This window comes from Typopeltis vanoorti, chromosome 2 (genome assembly GCF_054136105.1).
Source record: "Typopeltis vanoorti isolate ZY-2024b chromosome 2, IOZ_Tvanoo_1.0, whole genome shotgun sequence".
In the NCBI taxonomy this organism is placed as follows: domain Eukaryota; kingdom Metazoa; phylum Arthropoda; class Arachnida; order Uropygi; family Thelyphonidae; genus Typopeltis; species Typopeltis vanoorti.
The window spans coordinates 120,848,804-120,874,446 of record NC_143550.1 but is presented as its reverse complement, the minus strand read 5'-3'; the positions used below and the strand labels follow the sequence as shown (position 1 = coordinate 120,874,446).

The 25,643-nt window shown below is 35.5% G+C and overlaps 1 protein-coding gene across 2 annotated transcripts in view; it reads left to right on the top strand.

Annotated features, from left to right (window-relative positions):
• The window catches only part of LOC150109388 (glycosyltransferase 8 domain-containing protein 1-like), a 159,737-nt gene that overhangs the window by 47,031 nt on the left and 87,063 nt on the right, over window positions 1-25,643 (top strand). For both annotated transcript variants that reach the window (XM_090407807.1, XM_090407811.1), the window contains exons 2-3: window positions 9-86; window positions 14,408-14,518. In XM_090407807.1, the coding sequence (XP_090263933.1) occupies window positions 50-86; window positions 14,408-14,518 (148 nt within the window). In that variant the 5' untranslated portion in view covers window positions 9-49. The remainder of the gene's footprint in view (window positions 1-8; window positions 87-14,407; window positions 14,519-25,643) is intronic.

Sequence of the window (25,643 nt, the reverse complement as noted above, 5' to 3'; positions counted from 1 at the left end):
AATTCCAGGTATATAATAAGGAAGGTGGCTCTTATTTCTTAGTATAAGGATGGTTTTTGTAAAGAAATCCTGTTCTCTTATCAAAGGTAGGTCATATGTGAACTGACATTTGAGTTATTGCTTAGAATTGTCTTTCGTGTTTTTTATGTTGTTGCTATTATTACTCTATGAGAACCTCTACCCATTACAGCAGGCCTACTTAGTCATTCAACATTTATCATACTTATTCTCTTTACATTCTCTCACTAATGTATTGCCAATTCTTATCATATTCAATATCATATACATTGAGAGAACTGAAGTTGACATTTGGTCTCTGTAACAGGATCTACAGTTTCCCTCACTCTCTCTTACAAGGGCATGCAAAACTTGTACACTGCAAGGTTTGAAAACCTCCTTGATTTTATATTACATCAGTAACTCTGTTTTACTTAGTTCCCCCCCCCCCCCTTCCTATCCTACAGCACAAATGTTAAAAAATTTTTTACATGGTTATACTATAAATTAAAGACGCCAAGAAATTTATATCCTTGATTTCATCCTTTATCCAAGTGTAAGCAAATATCTCAGTTGTGGAAGTTACTTCATGCCCAAACTTTGTTTGCTTACACTTGGATAAAGGATGAAACCAAGAATATAATTTCTTGGCATCTTTAATTTCTAGTATAACAAAGTGAAAAAAACTTTCACCTTCTATCTCTAATCCAGATTATTTCAGTAATAAGGTGTAACACCTTTTGGCTACTTGCATATAGAAATATGGCCTCTGCATTACTGCAACCTTAATATCACTTCTGGGTAGTGGCCCTGCCCATAATGCATGCATTATGCATGTCTGTAAGGATATGTGCGTTGTATTATGGGACACTAAGGCAATCTATATGTTATACAGATAGCCCAGTCACAAAGTTACTTCATGTGCAAACTTTGTTTGCTTATACTTGGATAAAATATATACAGATAGCCTAGTCATGAAATTACTTCACATGCAAACTTTGTTTGCTTATACTTGGATAAAAGATGAAACCACGAATATAATTTCTTGACATCTTTAATCTACAGCACATATAATTCTGCTACCACTTCTGTCTATCTAATGAGGAGTCACGACAAAATAATGCAGCCGGCACACCACTCCTCTGCTGCATATCTATTGGAGGTATTCATGACTGTAGTCCGTGTGTGTTTATGGGACCAGTTTGCCTGCTTGTGGGAGGAAAAAACTCCAGCTAAACTTGGGGGGGGGGAACCCTACTGCCTGTGCCCAAGACCGGCTCACTTGGCTATGGCCGAGAAAAGATCCTTGAGCTCCTCACATCACCGATGGGAATCGAACCTAGGACACTCCTTCCCCAGGCATATGGTTGTGAAGCGCACAGCCACTAGGCCAACCGCACGGGATTGCCACCACTTACTTAGCCATTAAATGGCAAAGTAAGTGTTGTCAGAATTATTTGCTAGCTGGGCTGGAAGCATCCTGGTGGGTTAAGTATAGTAGTATGCAGGAGAGATGTTATTTAAGGTCACACACACTGGTTAGGAGACTGAAGTCTCTCTTTGTGTGGGTGTAATACAGTACCATGGCAGATTAAAAAAAAACTTCAGAAAATACAATCCAGCAAAAAATCATAAGGAAAACAAAAATTCATCCGTCACAAACTGTTGTCTTTTTTTGGCTTTAATGCAATGTGAAGAAGACACAAACACAATCTGCTATTTCTAGTAGAACCTCAACTGATGGTCATTTTAGTGTAAACTTGAGGTGTTTTTAATCTATTTTGATATCCTTTATTATCCTTATTTCTTTAATATCTCTCTCTTCTCTATATTATATATCTTATCGTCAATTCCCAAATCTTTAACTTGTCTCTTTCCCTTATACGACTCTATTAACTTTAAACTTATATCCTCCTGTTCCTAATTTTTACCTCCAGTATTCCTATTTTTATTATACCAAGGATCTCTAGATATTTATTTGAATTAGTGATTGCACCTCAGGAAATCCTTTTATGGCATTAAATATTACTACTTTCGGTAGATATCGTTCCTTACTCTTGCAAATAAGTCGGTTTTTACTCTTACAGAATACAGAAACAAATGTAAGAAAGCTAAACAGTGTGTAAAACTAGCTAAACAAAAGTCATGGGAGGACTTTGGCAAGAATATAGAAAATAAATATCAAGAAGGTGGCAAAATATTCTGGAGGTTGTTGAAGAAGCTTAGGAATGGAGGAAAGAGTGCAGTAAAAGGAGTTAGAGATGATAATGGTGACATGAAAACAGGAGAAAAAGATATCCTTGAAGTATGGAGTAATTACTTTGAAAAACTGCTAAATGAAACAAGCAGCGATGACAGCACAGTCACAGTGATAAAAAAAACACTGACCAGCCATGCAGTCAGGAATACATATCCATACTTGAAGTAGAAAAAGCCATCAAAGGCTTGAAATGTGGAAAGGCAGCAGGAGTAGATGATATTCGACTAGAAATGCTGAAATATGGTGGTATAAAAGTCTTACAGTGGCTGAACTGCATAGTTCAGAAAGCCTGGACAGAGGGACGAATTCCCGATGATTGGAGTAGAGCTCTCATAGTACCCATATATAAAAAGGGAAATAAAACTGAATGTGAGAATTACAGAGGTATTTCCCTACTGAGTGTTCCTGGCAAGATCTATGCAAGTATACTTGAGAAACGGTTGAGAAGAATTGTGGAAGAAAAGCTTGGTGAAGAACAAGCTGGATTCAGGCCAAATAGAGGCTGTCAGGATCAGATCTTCACTTTACGACAAATAGTCGAGAAAGCATGGGAATACAACAAAGATCTGTATTTAAGTTTTGTCGATTTGGAAAAGGCATATGACAAGGTGCCAAGAGAGAAGCTATTCAATACGCTGCAGTTATATGGTGTCAATGGGGCATTATATCAAGCAATACTTTGTCTTTATTTGAGTTGTAAGTTAGCAGCAGTTAGAATTGAAGGATGTACAGGATGATGGTTTAATGTTAAATCTGGTGTGAGAGAAGGATGTACATTATCCCCTCTGTTATTCATTATCTATATGGATCACATTATGAAGGAATGTGGTATTAAACCTGATTTCAAAATTGGAGATGTTAATGTCAGCTCTTTGCTTTATGCGGATGATGTTATACTTCTAAATAAATCTGCTATAAGTCTGCAAGATGCCCTGACTAAATCGAATAACTGTTGTAATAGATATGGTATGGAGGTCAGCAATAAAAATACAAAGACAATGAAAATAGGCAGAATCATTGAAAATGTCAACTGTGTTGTGAATGGAGAACCTGTGGAACAAGTAAAACATTTCAACTACTTAGGCACATTTTTACTGAAGATGGTAAATTAAATATAGAAATAGACAACAGAATCAGCAAAGCTAGTATGGTGGGAAGTCAATTGAATAAATTCATATGGAATAAGAAAGAAATTAGTCAGAACATTAAATTAGCTGTATACAAGACAGTGTTCAAACCAGTTTTAACTTATGGATCTGAGAGCTGGGTCAGAAGTAAAACACTTGACCAAAGACTAGAGACTGCAGATATGAGAGTCCTGAGAAAGATTAGAGGTGTGAACAGATGGCATCAATGGCAATATCGTATTAAAAATGAGGATATTAGGAAAGAACTTGACATTGTCAGCATCCAGGAATGCATTAGCAGAGCTAATCTCAGGTGGTATGGTCACTTAAATAGAATGGGAGAGGAAAGATTAGCAAAACAAGTGTTCTCTGTCAGGTTGGCAGGAAAACGACCCAGAGGAAGACCAAGATATAGGTGGATTGATACGGTACAAAGTGCCTTAGACAATAGAAATATAAGATCTGATAATGTTGAAGTCTTGACAAGTAACAGACTGATTTGGAGGATAATTGTAGATAGGAAGTTAGTAATGATGTAATTTTTTCATGTAGTACTGTCATATCCTGTACACCCCTTGAGGGTACATGGCAGGAATTTGATGATGATGATACTCTTATATACAGTCGTGGCTATCCCTTTATCTAATTCTCGTATTAATTATCTATCTTCCCTGCTCACAAGCTCGGTTGTTTTTTTTTAGAACAGCGCATCAAAGAACTATAATATCAGGCAACACTCTATTAATATTTAAACAACAAAATTTTAATTCACATAAGACAAATTTTACATTGCATTTTCAATAATAAAAAGAAACATCACAATTGAAATCTGCATAAATAGACTCGTTAAGTTCCTGCATTTTCTCACACAAATCATATCACATATTTAACTAATTTTCTTAATACAACATAAATCATTTATACTGAGCAATGGTACTTATTGCTTAATTGTTAACTCTTACTCATCGAACACATAAACAATATCTTTTACACACAATTGCTCTTTCCTTTCTATGCTGGGAATATTCTATAGGCAAGTTTCAGCAAACAGTTACACTATGATTTATCTCAAACTACAAATTCCTGACACTTAATTACTTTACAATCCTTTAACTGTTAAATATGCCTCTACTTACAGTCCACTAATAAGAGTTCTCTTAAAAGCTCAAGGAAATTTAACAAATGGGTCAACTCGCTTTATAGCTGCTACCCTCTGTGTGCTTGGCTTCGAACTAGACTTCCGTTCTGTGTCAAGTTTTTCAATCCCTCTTTACGTCGGCGATGGGTCACTGATGCTTCCTTGGGAAGCTGTACTGCCGCACTTCGGGCGAAGATTATCGGCTTGTGGAATGCTTGCATGCATGTTGGATCAACGGAGCAATTTCTTCCCTCTGACAACAGCTCCTGGCGAAGACTCATCAATTCGTCGTCATCTATCAGCTTTGCCTGGCGGATCGGCTCCTCGTCATCTTTCTTTCAGATCACTGGCATGATTTCTCCTGACGTTGCATCCTCGATGTGACGTCGGGAGAAATTTTATTTTATTTCTCAAACTTTTTATTCCACTGTTGATTTTTTATTTGAATTCCTTTATAGCCTCTTTAATATAAATATTAAAGCATAGTGGCAAGAGCTCACCCTTTCTTATTTTAGCTTCTTTCCCTGTTTTCCTAGGACTGTGTTTTCATTTTTATATAGTAAATATATTAGTCTTCTATCAATGTAATCTGCCATCAGATTTTTGAGGGCTTTGAATATGATATTCCATTCAGTGTTGTCAAAAGCTTTTTCTCGATCAGGGAATGCCATGACTATATGTGTGTTGATTCTAAGTGGTCATTCAAAGAGTTATTTATGTTTATTCAAAGAGTTAATACACTTTCTCTTGTCTATTTCTCCTGAAGTCAAATGGTCATCAGATAGATTTCTTCTCTTTTTCTTCTGATATAGCAGTAGATAATTCTAGTCAGGATTTTAAGACCGTAGATAATGGACTTAACATTTGGTGTTCTTCACATGCTTGTGCTCTGACTTTTTTTTTTTTTTTTTTGGAATTGCTACCATAACACTTTGCTCAAAATCTTTTGGAATTTCTCTGGCTGTGCACATTTGATTGATCAATTTAAAGTTTGCTTTTTTGCCAAGTTCTTGTAGAATTTCTCCTGGGATCTGGTCTATTCCTGGTGTCTTACAATGTTTCAGTTCTTTTTAGGGCCTTATCAGATTCTGACTTTATCCTTTCCTACACAATAAATAACGGAAAAAACTCACGTAGAAAGATTATTTATTAGTATAATTTTCACCTGTGTGTCACAGGCATCTTCAGTACATTAAGCTCAAAATTAAACACTAACTGACAATTCCAAAAAGCGCCACCTAAGTAGCTGGTGTAAGATAACTAAAAAGGTCAATAACTTTCATAAAAAAAAAAAAAATTAATACAATAAAAAATTAGGAAAGATTAGCTGATTTATAAAGTACTATCTCTCATAAAGGGGATAGACGTAAGCCGTCGGATCTGTTTAAATTAGGAGAATGAAGTAGAGTTTCACGTGTTTCTTTCCTAACTTTTTATTGTATTAATTTTTTTTTTTAGGAAAGTTATTGACCTTTTTAGTTATCTTACACCAGCTACTTAGGTGGCACATTTTGGAATTGTCAGTTAGTGTTTAATTTTGAGCTTAATGTACTGAAGATGCCTGTGACACACAGGCGAAAATTATACTAATAAATAATCTTTCTACGTGAGTTTTTTCCGTTATTTATTGTGTACCGATATGTCTACTCACGGTTTACCTCGTTTAAAACTTTATCCTTTCCTTTAGTTACACAGTGATCAGCATTCAGTTCAAACAAATTATGGAGACTACAACTGTGTTACAAATAATTACTTTAATTTCCCAACGTTTTGATCTTCATGTTAAGGTCGTCATTTGGAGCATACACGTGTATATACAGAGATAAGCTATATTACATTTAAAACATTGTCAAAGAGACAATGATTTGATCAACTGTTATTTAATCTGGCCTGACCTCTTGTGAAAACACACACAAAAAAAAAACTACATCAAAGCTATATTTTATTTATAACATTATCAGAGTACAAATCCATATAGATAGTTTTAATACAGCAAAAGTGGTGTACTAATTTAACATAAGAGTTGTTATATTAGAGTTAAAATCCTGGATTACTTATTTATATCTATTTATAATTAACTCTTGGACAAAAAGGTTATGTGGGTAGAATATGTGCCTTCCATATTCTTGGGATTTTTAGACCATCATTATTATTATTAAGATTTAGGGTGGTTGATGAGAATTTCACAGGCCTCCTTAAATTTACATTCATACCATGTTTTGGTGTGATATAAACAACAGGTGCCTTTCCAGTTAATTCTGTGTAGAGTATTCAGCTGGAGTGGTATAGACGAGCTCCAGTTATCATCTAGCCAAGAAACTAGCTTCAATGCTCAAGGAGTTGGTAAGTCATTTCCCCCTCCTGTATTAAAACCACACAACACTTTGTAAACAAAATGAAAGACATTACACTGGGAAAAAGTGATTTATTAGGTCAGTTTTGATATCTCTGCCTTTTTCACAAATGTCCCAATCAATGACAATTCCTCTTTTACAAGGCATATTCCCACCCAATATCACAGAGTTTGCACATGTACTATGTTCTGGCTATTTTGTGTGGCAAAACACTTGCTACCTACAAAAAGAAGGCACAGCCATGGGCTCACTGTTTCCCCCCAATTGCTAGCTTTTATATGGAAGCTTTTGAGTAACGTGATTTAGATTCCTTTACTTTAAAACCCAAAGTCTGGCTTAGATATGTTGACGATAATTTTGCCATCTGGTCCCATGGCTGCCAGACATTAGATACTTTGCTCAGCTACCTAAACAAACAACACAATTCACAATTGAGATTGAAAGTCAGAACACACTTCCTTTTCTAGATACACTTGTCAAATGTCTTCCTTCTGGCAGTCTTTCCTTCACTGTTTCCTGGAAGCCTACACAAAGTGGCCAGCATATATACATGAACTCCTACCACTATCCAACACAAAAACTAGGTGCCATTAACACCCTAAAAAACAGGGCTTTGAGTATCTGCTCCAGTGAACAAGCACTTAAAAATGAATTAAAAGTTATCAGTAATGCCTTCCTGAAAAATGGCTGCAGCCAAAATACCATTAACAGAATTGTTCACAAGACCTCACTTAAAAACAAAAATAAATTAGATTACAATAAAACTGTAACCATTCCATACATTAAAGGAGTATCAGATAAAATAAACAGAATACTACAAAAATACAACCTTAATTCCACCTTTAAACCTCCTGTAAAATTAAAGAACTTATTCATTACACCTGTAATTTGCCTTATGTATGTAAAACAGGATGCGCAATTCCTATCTTAAAAAAGGAACATAAATGGCACATTAAATGTAATAAGTATGGTCAATCAGGTCTTTCTCATCATGCTCTGAATACTCTACATTGAGTTGACTGGAAAGGCACCTGTTGTTTACATCGCACCAAAACGTGGTATGAACATAAATTTAAGGAGGCCTGTGGAATTCTTATCAGCCACCTAGTCTTTAACAATAATGATGGTCTAAAAATTCCAAGAATATGGATAGCACATATTTTCCCCACATAACCACGAGTTGATTATAAATAGGACTGGTGGTAATCCAGTATCTTAATATAATAACTTAATCTTAATATATATCATTTTAAATTAGGACACCACTTTTGCTGTAATAAAACTATCTATATGAATTTGTTCTCTGATAACTGTTATAAATGGCCAGTAGAATAATGGTTGATCAAATCATTCTCTCTTTGGCATACTGTTTGAAATGTAATATAGCTTGTCTCTGTACATATATGTGTGTATACTCCGATGATGACCTTGATATGAAGGTCGAAATGTTGGGAAATGAAAGTAATTATTTCTAACAAGGTTGTAATCTCCATAATTTGTTTGAAATGAAAAGATTCTGACTTGAAGATGTATGGGCCTTTCTCATTTCCTCTAGGAGTGATTTGTCTAATTTTTCTCCTTTGTAAAGTTCTTTTATGGATTGCAGTTATCTTTGCTTTATTTTGTAATCTTCAATTAGCATTTTCCCATCCTTAGTCTTGATTTTACTCAGTGTTTTATCCTTTTTTTCTGAATTGATTTTGTATATCTTTGTATGCCCCATTGGTGTTACCTCTACTCATGTTTATATCTATTTCCTTGCATGTTTGTTTAATCCATCCTTCATTTGCTTACTTGGCCTCTCTTTTCTCCACATTCTGTATTTTCTATCTTTTTGGTTATTTACTCTTTTTGTGTTATTAACTCTATTTCTCCAGTGATCCACGGCTGATATTGCACTTTCTTCTTTTCCAAAATATTTTTCTGCAGCTTTATTTCTCTCTTTAAAGATTCCCACTTTTTATTAATTTAATTTCCACTTAACTTTTGGGTATTTACTAATTTGTCTGTTGCTTCTCAAAATTCTTTATGGGTGTTTTGATGATTTTTAATTTTACTACATTCCATTATTTATATTATTTTTTTTAAGATCATAATTGACTTATAATTAATGATGAAAATGTGGTCAGCATTGACATTCTTTTACTTTTACATAATTTCAATTGGCTATGATATTTTTTTGAATGAGTATGTGGTCTAATTGCTATTGTTCTGTGTTACTTGCTCCAATTCACATTTATTTTCTTTTTGGCTGTTCAAATAGTATATTTAGTATGATTTAATTTTGGCTTTTGCAGAAATCAGCGAGACTTTCTCCTCTGTCATTTGCCAAGTTTCAATCTATCAATAATCTTCTCTTCTACCTCTCCAACAACTACATTCCAATTTCCCATCAAGATCAAGTTTTCTTGACTATTTCCTCTCATCAGTCTAACAGATAAGCTTAGGTGTTGATGGTTATTCATGACTTATTTTTCACAGTATTAACAACACCACAACTTTTATCAACAAAGATGTTTTATTAATGCTTATGTTTCGCTGATTTTCAACTCGGCATCATCAGAGCACAACACACATGTAAACGCGACAGTGAGTGAGTGAAACAATGTAATTGCAAAAGACAAAAGATCTAAAGTCCTATTTTTTGGCATCCTCTAACAAAAAAGAAAAGAAAAACAGCAGTTATCCAGGAGTTTTCTTAGGATAACCGTCTCCCAAATTTTTGGCAAATTAATGCAACCATATTTGTTAAGGTTAGGAGAATTCTTCAAAGCCATTGCTGACTCAAAAAATAATCTTTCAGATCTATAATGACTCCTAAATAGCACATTCGTTTTCCTCCATCTAATCCTGTGTAAAGGAGTGTCCAAAGCGTGGTCTGCCAGTCCCGACTTGCCATAGTAATAGTAGCGAATGTATCTTTCATGTTCTTCCAGGCGGATGTTCACTGTTCTTTCTGTTTGCCCATAATAGTCCAATTCACAGTCACACAGAACTTCATACACTCCTGGGTGTGCTAAAGGGTGAAGTTTATCCTTAGGTGAGCGGATCAGAGTTTGCCAGCTTGACATGAGGTTTGAAAGTGGTGCAAAGGCCATGTTTCAACAATACTTTGGCTATCTTTTCCGATGTACCTCTGATATAGGGAATAGAAATGGTCATGTTGTATTCTTGTGTATTAGGGGAGGACAGAGTAATGGGCCTATGTAGTATTTTATCTATTTTGTAGGGATTGTAGCCATTGGCTAAGAATGTGTGGCGCAGGTATTGGAGTTCAGTGGTCAGAGCTGTATCGTTAGAACAAATGGCTCTGTGTGTAAGTGTTTTTAAAATGCCGTACTGTTGGACTGGATGATGATGTGATTGTTTATGTAGGTATCTTCCTGTGTGTGTAGGCTTTCTGTAAATAGAAAAAGATAGTGATCCATCTGAAAGGCGGGTGACTAATGTGTCAAGAAATGGTAAACATTATTTGATTCTTTTTCTACTGTGAAGCGAATTTTGAAGTGTTGGCTGTTTAGGTAGGTGACAAAAGCATTCAAAGTGTCTTGTCCATGGTGCCAGATGGCAAACACATCATCTACATAGCGTAACCACACTTGTGGCTTGTATGTAGCTGTGGTAAGTACTTTGTTTTCAAAGTGTTCCATGTAAAAATTTGCTAGCGGGGGAGAGAGGGGGGAACCCATAGCAGTGCCATTAATCTGTTTGTAGAATTCCCCCACCCCCATGTAAAGTAATCTGCATTCATGGTAAATTGAAATAATTCAAAAATATCTGGGGAAAATTTAGACTTGATTAAGTCAAGAGTGTCTATCAGTGGTACATTGGTAAATAAGGAGGTAACATCAAAACTAACCATTATGTCTGAATCTTTTAGGATTAAATTTTTAACCAGTGTTTTGAAATGGATTGAATTTTTTACAAAAGTAGAGGAGTTGCCAGTAAGGGGGGGGGGGCAAGCGACTTGGCTAAATGCTGGGCCAGTTTATATGTGGGACTATCTATGTTATCGACTATGGGACGTAGGGGAATATTAGTTTTGTGGATTTTTGGTAATCCATAAATACGGGGTGGTTTAACATGAATTGGTTTTATTTTCCTGATGATTTCTTTGGGCCATGATGTCACTTTTTTCAGTAATTTTCGGACTTTTTTCTTTTGAGACATCGTAGGGTCTCGATGTATAATTTGATATGTGGAACTGTCACATATGAGATCTTGCATTTTTCTGTTATACTCTTCTTTATTCATGATAACTGTTGCATTTCCTTTATTGGAAATTCTACAAACAGATTAACAGTACTGCTATGGGTTCCCCCCCCTCTCTCCCCCGTTAGCAAATTTTTACATGGAACACTTTGAAAACAAAGTATTTACCACAGCTACATTCAAGCCACAAGTGTGGTTATGCTATGTAGATGATGTGTTTGCCATCTGGCACCATGGACAAGACACTTTGGATGCTTTTGTCACCTACCTAAACAGCCAACACCTCAAAATTCACTTCACAGTAGAAAAAGAATCAAATAACTGCTTACCATTTCTTGACACATTAGTCACCCGCCTTTCAGATGAATCACTATCTTTTTCTATTTACAGGAAGCCTACACACACACAGGAAGATACCTACATAAACAATCACATCATCATCCAGTCCAATAGTACGGCATTTTAAAAACACTTACACACAGAGCCAGAGCCATTTGTTCTAACGATACAGCTCTGACCACTGAACTCCAATACCTGCGCCATACGTTCTTAGCCAATGGCTACAATCCCTACAAAATAGATAAAATACTACATAGGCCCATTACTCTGTCCTCCCCTAATACACAAGAATACAACATGACCATTTCTATTCCCTATATCAGAGGTACATCGGAAAAGATAGCCAAAGTATTGTTGAAACAAGGCCTTTGCACCACTTTCAAACCTCATGTCAAGCTGGCAACTCTGATCGCCCGCCTAAGGATAAACTTCACCCTTTAGCACACCCAGGAGTGTATGAAGTTCTGTGTGACTGTGAATAGGCCTATTATGGGCAGACAGGAAGATCAGTGAACATCCGCCTGGAAGAACATGAAAGATACATTCGCTACTATTACTATGGCAAGTCGGGACTGGCAGACCACGCTTTGGACACTCCTTTACACAGGATTAGATGGAGGAAAACGAATGTGCTATTTAGGAGTCATTATAGATCTGAAAGATTATTTTTTGAGTCAGCAATGGCTTTGAAGAATTCTCCCAACCTTAACAAATATGGTTGCATTAATTTGCCAAAAATTTGGGAGACAGTTATCCTAAGAAAAACTCCTGGATAACTGCTGTGTTTTTTTGTTTTTTTTTCCGTTAGAGGGCGCCAAAAAATAGGACTTTAGTTATTTTGTCTTTTGCAATTACATTGTTTCACTCACTTACTGTCGCGTTTACATGTGTGTTGTGCTCTGATGATACTGAGTTGAAAATCAGCGAAATATAAGCGTTAATAAAACATCTCTCATCAATGCTTCTTCAATCTGTTCATATACTTTTTTTTCTATTTCCTCATCGTGGTATCCTGTTGTTGACATTTATAATTGCATAAGGGCTAAGTCTCTTGGTATTGCCCGAATCTTAATTAAGATTGTTCTTTTACTGTATTCCCAAATGCTTTTAGTCTTATGTCCTAATTTCTTGGCTATATCCAACACCATTTGGAGAACCCAAATAGATTATTCTGTAATCTCCATTCCAAAAATAACCATAATCTGGTCATCCTACCTCACTTACTCCAAAAATGTCAATGTTCATTTGTTTCATTTTCATCTTGAAGTTTTTCTAGTTTTCCACATTGCTTTATGACTCTTGTGTTCCAAGTACCTAATTTGCAGGTATTTTGCTGTCTGACTACCTTAGAGCCCCTACAGTGGTTTTCTCTGGTAGGGAACAGCCCTCCAGTTCTCAGGAGACTTGGTTTCCCTAACTTAGTGATTTTAGTTCAACTTCCATGCTATATAGTCTTAAGAAAATAAGGTGGTACATTTCCATTTTCTTCTTTAGCCTCAGTCCAGTACTAGTAATGCTGTTACTCACTACCAGGCTAAGTGCTTTTATGGCAGCACTGATCGGGCTTAAAATCTTAAATATATTCTGATAATTTTTATTGTGTGTACGAGAAAGCTTCACTTTACATTCCGTCTATTTAAGAATATTCAAATTAATGAACATTTCAAAATCAACAGCAAAAAAAAATATATCAAAAGCATAAACAACAAACCAAGACAAAAACAAAAGTATAAATGCAGCATGTCAGTAATGCTTGTCCTTTGTTTTACATTTTACATTTGGTCCATCATGAACCACATAAGGACTGCTAAAAAGTGAAAGGTTCATTAATGTTAGTATTTAAACAATAAATTAAAATACTAATAAATGTACAACCAATTTGACATCTTCCTTGGCAAAAATAGGAGAAAATCACCATTGAGGAACGAATCAAAGTGATTTGACACACTGAATCAAGTGAGTGTCATTCTGTTATACAGTTTTGTTGTATGTTATTTATAAAAAATTATTTATATAAGTAAAATAATCATAATTCATTAAAAAATTGCAAAATTATTAACTTCATTCGGTGTTTTTGTATTGAATGAACAGTCTCGTTTAAATACATCATAAATTTGCATCAATTTACAAATGATTCCCTTTATGAACAGTGGGCAGGGAACCTACTCCTTCATAAAATGAGACTTTCTTGTGTGTGTACGCGCATGCTCATGCGTGCATGTACTGTATATGTTTTGTATAATACACAACATATACATGTACTGTGTATGTTGTGTATTATGATGTATGTCTGAGTATTCAGATGCTCAAAACTCAGTTTTTTAATGGAGCATAAATTGAATTTTAATAATCCTGGGAAATTAATCTGCTCTCCTTAGGAACAAAAAGATGATGTTTTAACTTCAGACCTTTCATTTTTTTTGTTAGACCACTTAAAATAGAGACAGAACATCAAATTTATATCTCTTATTCAATGGCATAGTCAACAAGCCGTGTTAGACAACAAAAGGCAGAATATTTCATATAAAGGAAATCTGAACTTGAGAAGAGTTCCATAATTTTGAAAGACAATTATGAAATTGATATTAAGCTACTGTTTACAGATAATTATTATGTGACATCTCCATGGAGTGAGTCCCAGAACTTATATGACAAGACTTATATGAAAAATGACAAGACATGCACTCCAACTGGAAAAGACTCGTCTTTTCCAGTTGGAGTGCATGTCTTGTCATTTTTCCAACTGTGCTATGGAGGTGCCATCATGATTACTGATTTTATTTGTTTAATAAGTATGTCATATTTATTTGTTTAATAAGTATGTCATATTTATTTGTTTAATAAGTATGTCATGTTTATTTGTTTAATAACTATGTTAAGATAATAAAGTACATGCATTTATGTTTATATTTATACATTAGTAATACCAGGCATCAATTTTTCATAAAAAATTGTAAAGAATTTTTTTTTTATTCTTTAGTAATCTCTTTCCTGCTTGTTGCATGCTGCCTTATTGGAACATACTATAGTTTATCTCTCATTTGGTTACCAACTGAAATAGTGCAGAATTCAGTTGAAGGTAAAAGTATTCGTGAGTATTTGTTTTTCCTTTTTTATGTGTGTGCTGGTATATGTGTGTGCGTGCACCCACCCACCCACCCACACACACACACACACTTTGAAAAATTACACTTTACAACTCTGCCTTAGACATTTCATTCTAAGTGGGGCATGCATATAATCCATTATAGCAAATAAAAGCTAACAAGAACTATATTACAAAACAGAGTAGTTTCTTTCATAATGCTAAGTACAGTAGTACTTTCATCTAATCTTCTGTTTAATGTATTAGGCTCACTGTCCTGTCACAGCCTAAGCAACTTGACTACATATTAGCCCAAGTAATGTCATGATAGAATGGATAATTCTGTCTCCATAGTCTACTGGGAGAGAGCATTATGAACATAATGCTTCTCAGAAAATGTCATTTATTTAGCTGTGGCTATACATCAATCTCTCGATTAATGCGCCTAATATACATCTTAAAAATAAATGTTACAGATTTTAAAAATTTTCGATCTATACATTTTTTATGGCTATTTAAACAATCACTTACCAGGATGAAATAATTTAGTTACTGATTTGAAACATTTTACAAAGCTAATAATAATATTTGGTTAACCGATCAAGTGTTGATCAATATTTTATTAATTAACTGGACCAACTAGTTTCACCTTTCCGTTTTTAGACATCCTAATCAAAAAACAAACTGATGGCAGTTTAAATCTATCGGTCTACAGAAAACCAACCAATACAGGTCGCTACCTACATTTTAACTCCTCTCACCACATATCACATAAACTCAGCATTATATACATGTTAAAAGAGCTATTTGCATCTCAACGGACAACAAGACCCTTCAAGATGAGTTAAAATTTATTTCCAACAATCTGCACTTGAACGGCTATCCAAGAAGACTAGTCAATAAAATCCTTTTCTCTGAACCACCACAAAGAGAACAAGAAGACATTCAATATATAAAAACGATAGCAATTCCGTATGTAAGTGGCATCTCCAACAAGCTCGCCAATCTCCTCAAACAACACAAAATAAGAGTAGCATTTCAACCTATAGATACTATTCGTAAACTACTAAGATCTCCAAAAGACAACCATCCTTTCTACAAATATGCTGGAGTCTATAATATTCCATGCTCATGTGGCTCTAATTACATCGGACAGACTTCTAGAAGCCTCGAAATCAGGCAAAAGGAGCACATTGGCTATGTCAAAAACAACAGACAGGACATTTCTGGGCTATCGTCTCATTTCTCCACAACTAACCATGTCATCGAGTGGGACAAAAGTTGTTCCCCCTACTTAGAGGAAGATTACCATTCAAGAATGTTCAAAGAAGCAGCCACAGTCGCCCGTTCTACTGTGAACCTTAACAGAAATCAAGGCCTAATACTGCCAGAGATATGGAAAACCCTAATCAGAGCCTTAAAAATGGAAGAAATGAACTTTAATACAAACTACAGAAGGTTCCTCAGCAACAGCTAGCTGATCTTGTACACGCGATACGTGTTTCACCCCACGTTCGATACTATTTCATTTGTAATTATTCTAGTCAGTTTTTATTCTTGTCAGTTTTGCAGTTACGCATAATTGTGAGAGTGTTTAAACCTATATGTTAGTGCCCTGAAGAAGCCAACAGATAAGTGTGGCGAAACTAGTTGGTCCAGTTAATTAATAAAATGTTGATCAACACTTGATCGGTTAACCAAATATTATTATTTACTATTTATGATCAAGAAAACAACCTTCGTGATTTTACAAAGTTATTTTTTAATGGCATACTACACTATTTCCATGTACACTATGTTCCAAATTTACTGCCAAAATTTATGTCGTCTGCTTTACTTAGCATTTTGCTGATCATATCACGTGCAATTGTTTTCCTTATTTTTTTATTTTAAATTATTATCCTAACCTTTAATCATGAGTAAAAGAATTAGTGAGCCAAAAATAGAAGTGTGAAAATGATTCGAAAAGTAATCTGATTGGAAGAAAAACTTGAAATAATAAAGAAATATATGAACAAGGCGAATCCACAGTAGAGATAGGACAAGAACACAAAAATAGGTGAATCAATTGCTGAATACAAAAAGAAAGGTAAGGCTGCTTTGAGTTCATCATGCATGCACTTGAAATCAAAGTATTATAATGATTGAATTAGAGAGACTTTTTTACATGGATCGAAGATTGTAACCAAAAATGGATCCCGCTAAACACTGGCCTTATTAAATCAAAAGTTGTCACGTTGTAACCTGGAAAGAAAGGGCTATCAATGATGGAAAAGAAGAATTCCACGTTAGTGCTGGGTGATTTGAGTGTTTCAAAAAGAGAAATAGCCTACATAATGTTCTAATCACAGGAGAAGCTACAAGTGCAGATATGGAGATATCCAGAGATTTTGAAGAAAATTGTGTAAGGAGACTATTGTGATCAACAAATATTTAATGTCGATGAAACCAGCCTTTTTTTTGGAAGCGAATGCCTTCCAAGACTTTTCTAGCCAAATCAGAGAAATCTCATCCTAGTTAGGAAGTCGCAAACTCGAATGAAATTACTGCTAGCAACGTGCGATCTGTTTGGAAGCACATTCTTCCACATTGTGCAAATGATCTTCAAATGAATCTAAGTTAATTAAATCTCATTCTGAGAAGTTGAGTGATTCCGACCTGCTAAATTTAGATACACAGCAGGAAGATCCTGAAGAATATGAAGAAAATTTAATCACTGACAAGCCCAAAGAGATTTCACAGAAACAATTTGAAAATAGTTTTCGTACATTCAAAGTTTTTAAGCAGCAATGCTCAGAAACTGATCCTGGTGAAGAGAGAACCAGTAAAATTTGCAGAAGAGGCAATAAAGCCATATTGTCAGCTGTATGAAAAAAAGAAACAGAATGCCTGCCAAACTACGTTAGCTCAATTCTTTGTTAAGAAGCAGAATAATAAATTTATATTCTTAATATGTTTTATTGTCTTTCAGCTTCATGGTTTTCCTTTAACTAGGCCCTGAGAATACTCTAATTCTTTTATAAAAAAAATTAAGGGTCAAAAAAGAAATCTGAGGAACAAATTATACATTTTCCCATAGGTTATTATATTCGATTAACGTGCCTGTTCTAAAGAACGCATTAGGCGCACTAATCGAGGGATTGCTGTACTTAATCCACCCCTCTTTTGTGAGTCTGCCAATTTTCAAGTCTCCATTCTCTGTACACTTCTACCATTGCTGAGTGAGATGCTGTATGCTGATCGGGACTCTTCATGAACAGCAAAATGGTGTGATCGGAGAGTGCTTCCTATACAATATTCCAGCTACATCCCTTGTGAGAAAACTGGATCAACTGTTGTCTTGCAGACAGAAGATGTCTTTCATATTTCTGGTTAACCAAACACTATACATGTATTTTTTCATTCTCTAAAAGACACTTGCGCCATGAGAGAGTTCTTTAAATTAACACACACACACACACACACACAAAAAAAAAAAAAAACAAGAAATAAGTAATGCTATTTATTTAAGCCATATATTTCAGCCTGAATATTACAGGCCATCATCAGTGGTGACAATAGTTAATTACAAAGTATAACCTGAACAATGGATTGATTTGAAAAAGTAAGAACCATGTGTTATACATAAAACAACGAAATGTATAACTGAAAAAATATTGCAATATTAATTATTCATTTACTAATTAAAAAAATTACTGATGTATGATTAAAATAAGCCATCATTCTGATTTAAGTTTAGGTGATGGAGTAAGATCTCGGCGCTTTCTTTAAACAAGCATTCAAATTTATAACGATATCAATGAAGTAAGTGCATTTCAGACCACAGGATGTTATGATTTGTATTTATTCTGTGCTGTGCCAAGCTAGATTTTTCAGATTTACTGTTGCTAATATTAGATTGGTGTTCATGTGTTTTCTTTTCTACAGAGCATTCAAAGTAAGACCGATGACAGTCACACCAGGGAGAGTTGGAGGAGTCTTTTTATCTTTGAAGATCAAAACCATGCTGATAATTTGTTGATTAGGAAGAAAAGTATCCACTAAATCGTATTTCTTAAGAATTCTGGAAATGAGTCCTGAGATGCTAGAAATGTATGGGATTGGAATTCGAAATACTGTTTCCTTGTTGGTTGAGCCAGGATTATAGAAATTAAAAGCTATTGCATGGTTGTTTCTGAGAAGCCATTGAGTTTCATATATCTTGATGTTTAAGAGTTCCTGCTGTAATAGTTGAGGTGTAGATCACATAGTATGAGCACTTATCAATAAAGTTTTTATAATTCCAGTCTTTTGTGATGGATGGTGAGCCAATTGCTGTTGAATGTAGTGTCCAGTGAGAGTAGGCTTTCGATAAATGGAAGTAATTAATTTGCCTGATGGTGAGCAGAAGAATAGAATATCTAAAAAGGACAGTTTGTTGTCATTTCCATAGTAAATTTAATTTGTGTATTTTGGTTTAAGCCAATAAGAATACGATTTGATTGGCTAAATCCCAAATTGCAGCCCATCCAGTTCATTCAGTATCCGGGTAGATACCTAACAGGGTGCACCATGAGAAAGTGAGGATTGGACATTAGGTCAGAAGACCTGGTCGGTTCTTGGCATTCCTTTAAAGGTTATGTAGAGATCTCCTCTCAGTTATACAGCTTTGACCCTTAAACACTCCTCCCTCTTAGGAAGTTAGTAATGATGTAAATTTTTCATGTAGTACTATCATATCCTGTACACTCCCCCCCCCCCTTGGATACATGGCAGGAATTTGATGATGATGATGATTTAATTTGTGAATGTATATTGTTTAATTAATATTGCAATATTTTCTCAGTTTTACCATTGCATTGTTTTATGTATGGCATTACTTGGCTCGCTCTTACTTTTCATTGTCTGTGATGTCTCCATGTCCCATTCTTAATTAAGTGTGGTGTTTCTGTACCCTTTCTTTTTCCAGGAATAATGAAGAAAGCAATACCCTTTCTTTTTCCAAGAATAATGTTGTCATGACTTTGTTTGTGGAAGGCTATCTTTTGCACTTCTTCTCCAGTCATTTGGGATGCTATTCCATCAACTGTCTCTTTGTCACGCTCAGCATTTTCAGATCCCACCATGTACAACCTTTGTTGTAGCCCAGATAATTGATGGTCATCACCGTGATTTTTTTCAATACCAACTGTATTGCACAGTTTATCAGTTATGATTCAGTGATCATCCTTGATTAGCCCATCAGTGCAACTCTTGTTTTCTTGTGTTGCTGTTATTGCTAGTTGGCACTTCAAGGCCTGTCTCTGATCTCAGTTTCACCATTCACTCTTTAAAGCACATATGAGCAACCCCCGGCCCTCTGCTTCTTTTGATCCAGCCCTAATCTATTTCAGCGAAGTTTGTCTGATTCATGGTGGGAGAAAACATGGTGTGTTCTACTAACTCACATTAAGTTGTCGTCATATGACTTGTGCAAAACACACTGTTTTCTCCAACCAAGGTCTCTTTCTCACTTTGACTAGTGGCGTGAGAAAGAGACGTGTTACAACATGTCAGTTCGGTACTTGCATTGGTGTTGTGCTTTGTTCAGTGCCTGCATTGATGTTATGTTCTGTTCGGTGCCTGTGTTGATGTTGTGTTCTGTTCAGTGCCTGCAGTGTAGGAGACAGTTTTGTTTGACAGTTCTCAATATCGCTTATAAATTTGGGACAATGTCAGGGGTTATTGCAAAAAAAAGAAAAATAGATGTAGAGAATCGTCAATTTTAAGACAACTGGACAGAGGATTATTATTTTATTCTGAATAAAGGTTTGCCTGTATGTTTGCTGTGCAACGAATCCGTATCCATCAACAAAGAACAACTTGAAGAGACACTTTACTTCGAGACATGCGGATCACCCAAAAATTGATGGACAACTATGAAAAGATGAAATACAGAAGTTGAAGAAGAACTTGGATACCCAGCAGCAAATGTTCAACAAGCAAAGAATGCAGCAGCAAAGCATTGTCAAAGCCAGCTTTGTGGTAAGCGAGAAAATCACTAAGCATTAGTCATTTGGTAAAGGAGAATTTATCAAAGAATGTCTGCTGGATGTTGCAAGTATATGTCCTGAAAAGAAAAAAGACTTAGAGAATATTCGTTTGTTGAGATGTACTGTTGTCCGATGGATAGAAGTTATGGCTGATGATATCAAAAGAAGTTTAAAAGAGAAGATTGCTAGATTGGAAGCATTTTCAATTGCTTTGGATGACAGCACCGATGCCTCCGATACAGCACAACCAGCAATATTTATTCAAGGAATTGATGCGGATTTCAACATCACAGAAGAATTATTGGCGCTTCGGCCATTAAAAGGAACAACTACCAGTGAAGATATATTTGAAACAGACAACACAGTCTTCGAGAGATTTGAGCTTAAATGGAGTTCACTATCTGGCATACGCACTGACGGAGCCCCTGCAATGGTTGGTGCACAGAAGGGAATTATTGGAATAGTTCATGAAAGAGCAATAGAACTACAGATCCATCAGGAAAATTTAACAAATTTTCACTGCATTATCCACCAACAATCTGTGTGCAAAATCGATTAAATTCACAAATGTTTTGGAAGTTGTAGTAGCCAGTATTAACTTTATTAAGTCACATGCACGTCATTGCTGCCAATTTAAGGAGTATTTGGCAGACCTATTTTCGGATTATGAAGATTATTGTGAAGTGAGGTGGTTGAGTAAAGATAAAATGTTAAAACGATTTTATGATCTGAGACAAGACATTGCAGATTTTATGGACATAAAAGGAAACACAATTAACCAAGTAAAAGATGATGAGTGGGTGTTTGATTTAGTTCCTTGTAGATTTCACCGGTGTTAAACCTTGATAAATTTACATTACTAAGATTCCACTTATCATCGTTTAACAAGGCAAAGACCCTATAAGAAAATTAAATATATGCTTGTTTCTAGGTAAGTGTTGTTGTGTACTTTGTATAATATTGATTACTTTAGTTTTAATAAGAAAGGAATTGTGAAATAACTCAGGGAGACATTATTTACTTGATGAAAGAAAAGAATATATAAAGAAAATATGCCAATGATAAGTGTGTGTTAATAATTTTGGTTTAGAGTTAATATTACCTTTGATGTAAAACAACTTGCAAGAGAAAAGACAAAGATAATCTGTGTGAACAAAAGTTCAAAGTTTGGGAGTAAGCAGACGGTTGCCTCCAGCAGTCACGTGCTCACGGGACGTGAAGAAAACTAGTGGAAAGAAATCTGACATTGTGAGGTCAGACCCAGTGTGAGGTGACGAAAATTTCTGTGTGCCAGGTGAACGACTTAAGTTACGGTGATGGCCGGTAGGGAGGAGATATAAAAGGGTTAGGAACCCCCCCTCCCCCACTTTAACTCTCTTCTTTTTTTGTTTCCCCTCGTGGTTGACCGGCTCTCTCTCTCTCTCTCTCTCTCTCTCTCTCTGAGTGCCAGGTCTTTTGTTGGCTGGACGGTTGCGGGAGCAACTCCATTCCTGAGCACTCAGATGATGTTTCTGTGGGAAAATCTAGTCACAGACTCCCGGGAAGCAGCAGCAGGCCATGCCGCTTAGAGTTGGAAGAAATATGCGTCCCAAAGGCTGAGACTGAGAGGTCATGAAAAGATCGTTTGAGCATATCAATGATCGGAGAATTCTAGGCCCTGAAACTAAAGGAAAATCCAATTGAACAAAAAGCAAACTGATGATGATGCAGCAAGAGTGAGGAACTATCGTGTGTGGATAAGTAGAAAATTTGTTCTTTGTTCGTGTAACCTGAACACTTAATGTTATGTGAAACTTTGATAGTGAAGGACTCAGATAGAATGATAAGACAGGACTATAGCATAATTTTGGTTATATAGGAGATCATGAAAGGATAATCATTTAACGAAATTGAATTATTGTACATGTTAATGGATGTTAAGAAGGTTCAGCCTATGGAATGAATGTTGATATGGATTGTTAGTATTAAGATTGAAATGTGGAATTTATAAATTGTGTGAGTAGCATAAGGTAAATTGTGTTTTGATGATCATATCTGTCGAGAGTGTTTATGTTGATTGATTTGATTTTTAATTTTTAACTTTGAATGGAAACTTTTCTTGTATTACTAACTGTATATTTAATGTTTAATAAACCTTGCTATTCTTTAACCAAGATTGTCTGTGTATGGAATCCGATGCACCACTTGTAAAATTGCTCTGAATCTGAGCAGGAAAATTTCTAAAGTACGATTAAGGTCATGATTGCAAATCTAGTGTTATTTCAGTACATCTTCTTAATCACTTCTTGATTAACGTAATTTATTTTAATCTAAGCATTCTAAGTGGCACAGCTAAAAAATATAAATTTCTTGGAAAACTTTAAGAGAGGTGGATTACGTAGGCTCTGCCACATTGGTTTTAGCTCGACCCTGCGGCAATCCCTTTGTGCTCCAGAGGTTCCACGTGACACACATAGGAAGGACTTTATATGTAAAATTGAGAAACTATGAAATTTAAAGAAATAGGACAACCCAACACCGGATACCTAAACGAACTGAATCTTAAATTGCAAAAACGAGGACAATTGGTTCATGAGCTGCATGGACATGTCAAAGCTTTTTGTAATAAACTAAGATTGTTGGAAAGTCAGATAAAAGCTAAAAATTGTTATCATTTTCCTACTCCAGCAACTCATAAAAATATCCCTTATAATTATGGAGATGAACTGAAGGCACTAATAGAACAATTTGATACAAGGTTTGCCGACTTCAAAAACAAAGACTCCGCATTCGCTATATTTGTTCGTCCAATGGATGCTGATGTAAATAATGTGCCAGAAAACTTACAGATGCAACTTATTGAGCTTCAGGCGGATTTAGTGCTAAAATTACAATTTAGCAGCATTGCTTTGATGGATTTTTATAAATTTTATTTGGTGGAAGAAAAATATACAAATTTATGCGCCTTTTCAAGAAAAATCATTTCTTTTTGGCAGCACGTATGTGTGAACAGTTTTTTCCGAAGATGAAATACAATAAATCAAAAATTCGGACAAGAATAATGGATGAAAACCTTGAAAATTCTATGCGATTATCCTTAAGTAATATTAACGTCAATATTGATATTTTTTTCAATATTAATATTAATTTTCTCGTAGTTGAAGTACAAGGCCAATCTTCACATTAAATTGTTATGTTTATATTATAAAATTCATGTAGAGCTTTAAACCAAAGCATTATATTATAAATAAATGAAATATGAAGTAGCAACTTGTTTTAATTCATTTAACATTAATTTATTTTATTTAATAATTTGGTCCGACCCTTGACTCGGAAACAGAATGATAATTTGGCCCCCGAACTAGGAAAGAATGCCCATGCCTGCTTTAAAGTGTCTTCCTGATATCAATAATATTGTGTCCATATGTTTTTCAAATATGTGAATTTGTGTTGGGTACTTGTATCGTTTGCAGTATGGAATTCAGTCACCACTCTCTACTTCATACATGTAGCTATAAAAAGCATTATTTTGAAATACTTGTGTATTATGCTTATGTGGCCAAATTGCAGCACTTCTCACTGCAGTGGACCTGGCTAGCCACTGCTGTCCACTGGGATTTATAAAGCTTTCTGTTCTGCTCAGATAGAGAAAAAAATAGATTTTACTCTCATACTACCCCTTGTCTATGAAATGCTCTACCCCATTGTCTATGAAATACTGCATACATTCTAGAGCCAATGTGTATTTTATTAAAGGAAAATCCAAATTTTTGACAGGAAACACCCTGTCAACTCTCTCTCTCTCTCTCTGCTAACTAACTTTCATTTGACCACTTTCATTTTATCACATTATTAAATGAACACTTTGCAAGAGTATATCATCCAGGCAATGATTTTGCTAGAATAAGGGAATTTATGGCTTATATGGGAACTGAGGTGAATAGCATATTACAGAAACTTAATGTGAATACATCTGTGGGATTGGAAGGTATACCAGCTCGTGTCGTACGTGAAGCGTCTAAAGAATTGTCAGTGCCCTTGACTATATTGTTTAATCTAGGTCTCAGCTCTGGGTTAGTCCTGAGGGGGTGGAAAGAGGAGTTGTTGTCAAAGTATTGGAGAAGTTGGTCAAGAAGAGCAAAATACAGGAATGGATGGATGGAAATGGAATACTGTATGGGGGCAGCATGGTTTTGTGAAAGGTAGATCATGCCTCAGTAACTTGCTCACATTTTATAATACAGTGATGGCTGAATTGGATATGGGTAATGGGTTTACAGTGATACTGCTGGACTTTGCAAAGGGATTTGACAGGATACCACATGGAATTCTAATCAGTAAATGGCAGGACATGGGGATGGATATAGGGTTGGTGAGATGGATAGGAGGGTGGCTGATGTAGAGATATTAGAGTAGTTTATTCAAGAGTGGTCCAAAAGAAGGCCTCTGACTAGTAGTGTGCTGCAGGGTTATGTTCTTGGACCACTGCTATTTAATTTGTTCATTAATGATATAGGAAAGGATCTCAAAGGAACTGTTCAGTTATTTGCTGATAATGCAAAGTTGGGTAGAGTAATAGTGAATACACATGATGTAAAAATTTTGCAGGATGATTTGGATAGATTGGTAGACTGGGATAAGGAGAATGGATGTCAGTTAAATGGGGCAAAGTGTAAGGTTATGCATTTTGGGGTGAAAAAATTATCAGCAATATACCACATTGGTGGAACCATGCTCCAGGAAATTGACGAAGCCAGAGACTTGGTAGTGTTAGTGGATATGGAGTTAAAGTTTAAGGGGCACATAGCAAAAGTGACTAAAGCAGCTCATCAGATCACTTGGTTACTGAAGAATACTTTGAAGAGCAGAGACAAGAAGGTTATTGTTCCTCTTTATTGAACCTTGATAAGACCCTCATCTTGACTACTGTGCTCAGATCTGGGTGCCAGGATTTCTTGGTGATGGGGAGGAGGTAGAGAGAATACAGAGACAAGTGACCGAGATTGTAACTGGTCTATGGAATGAACCTTACGAAAACAGGTTTAAAATTTGTGGATTACAGAAACTGGTTGATAGGCTGAAAAGTGCTGATATGATTGAGACGTTCAAATTATTGAGGGATTTTTACAAGATTAATTCAG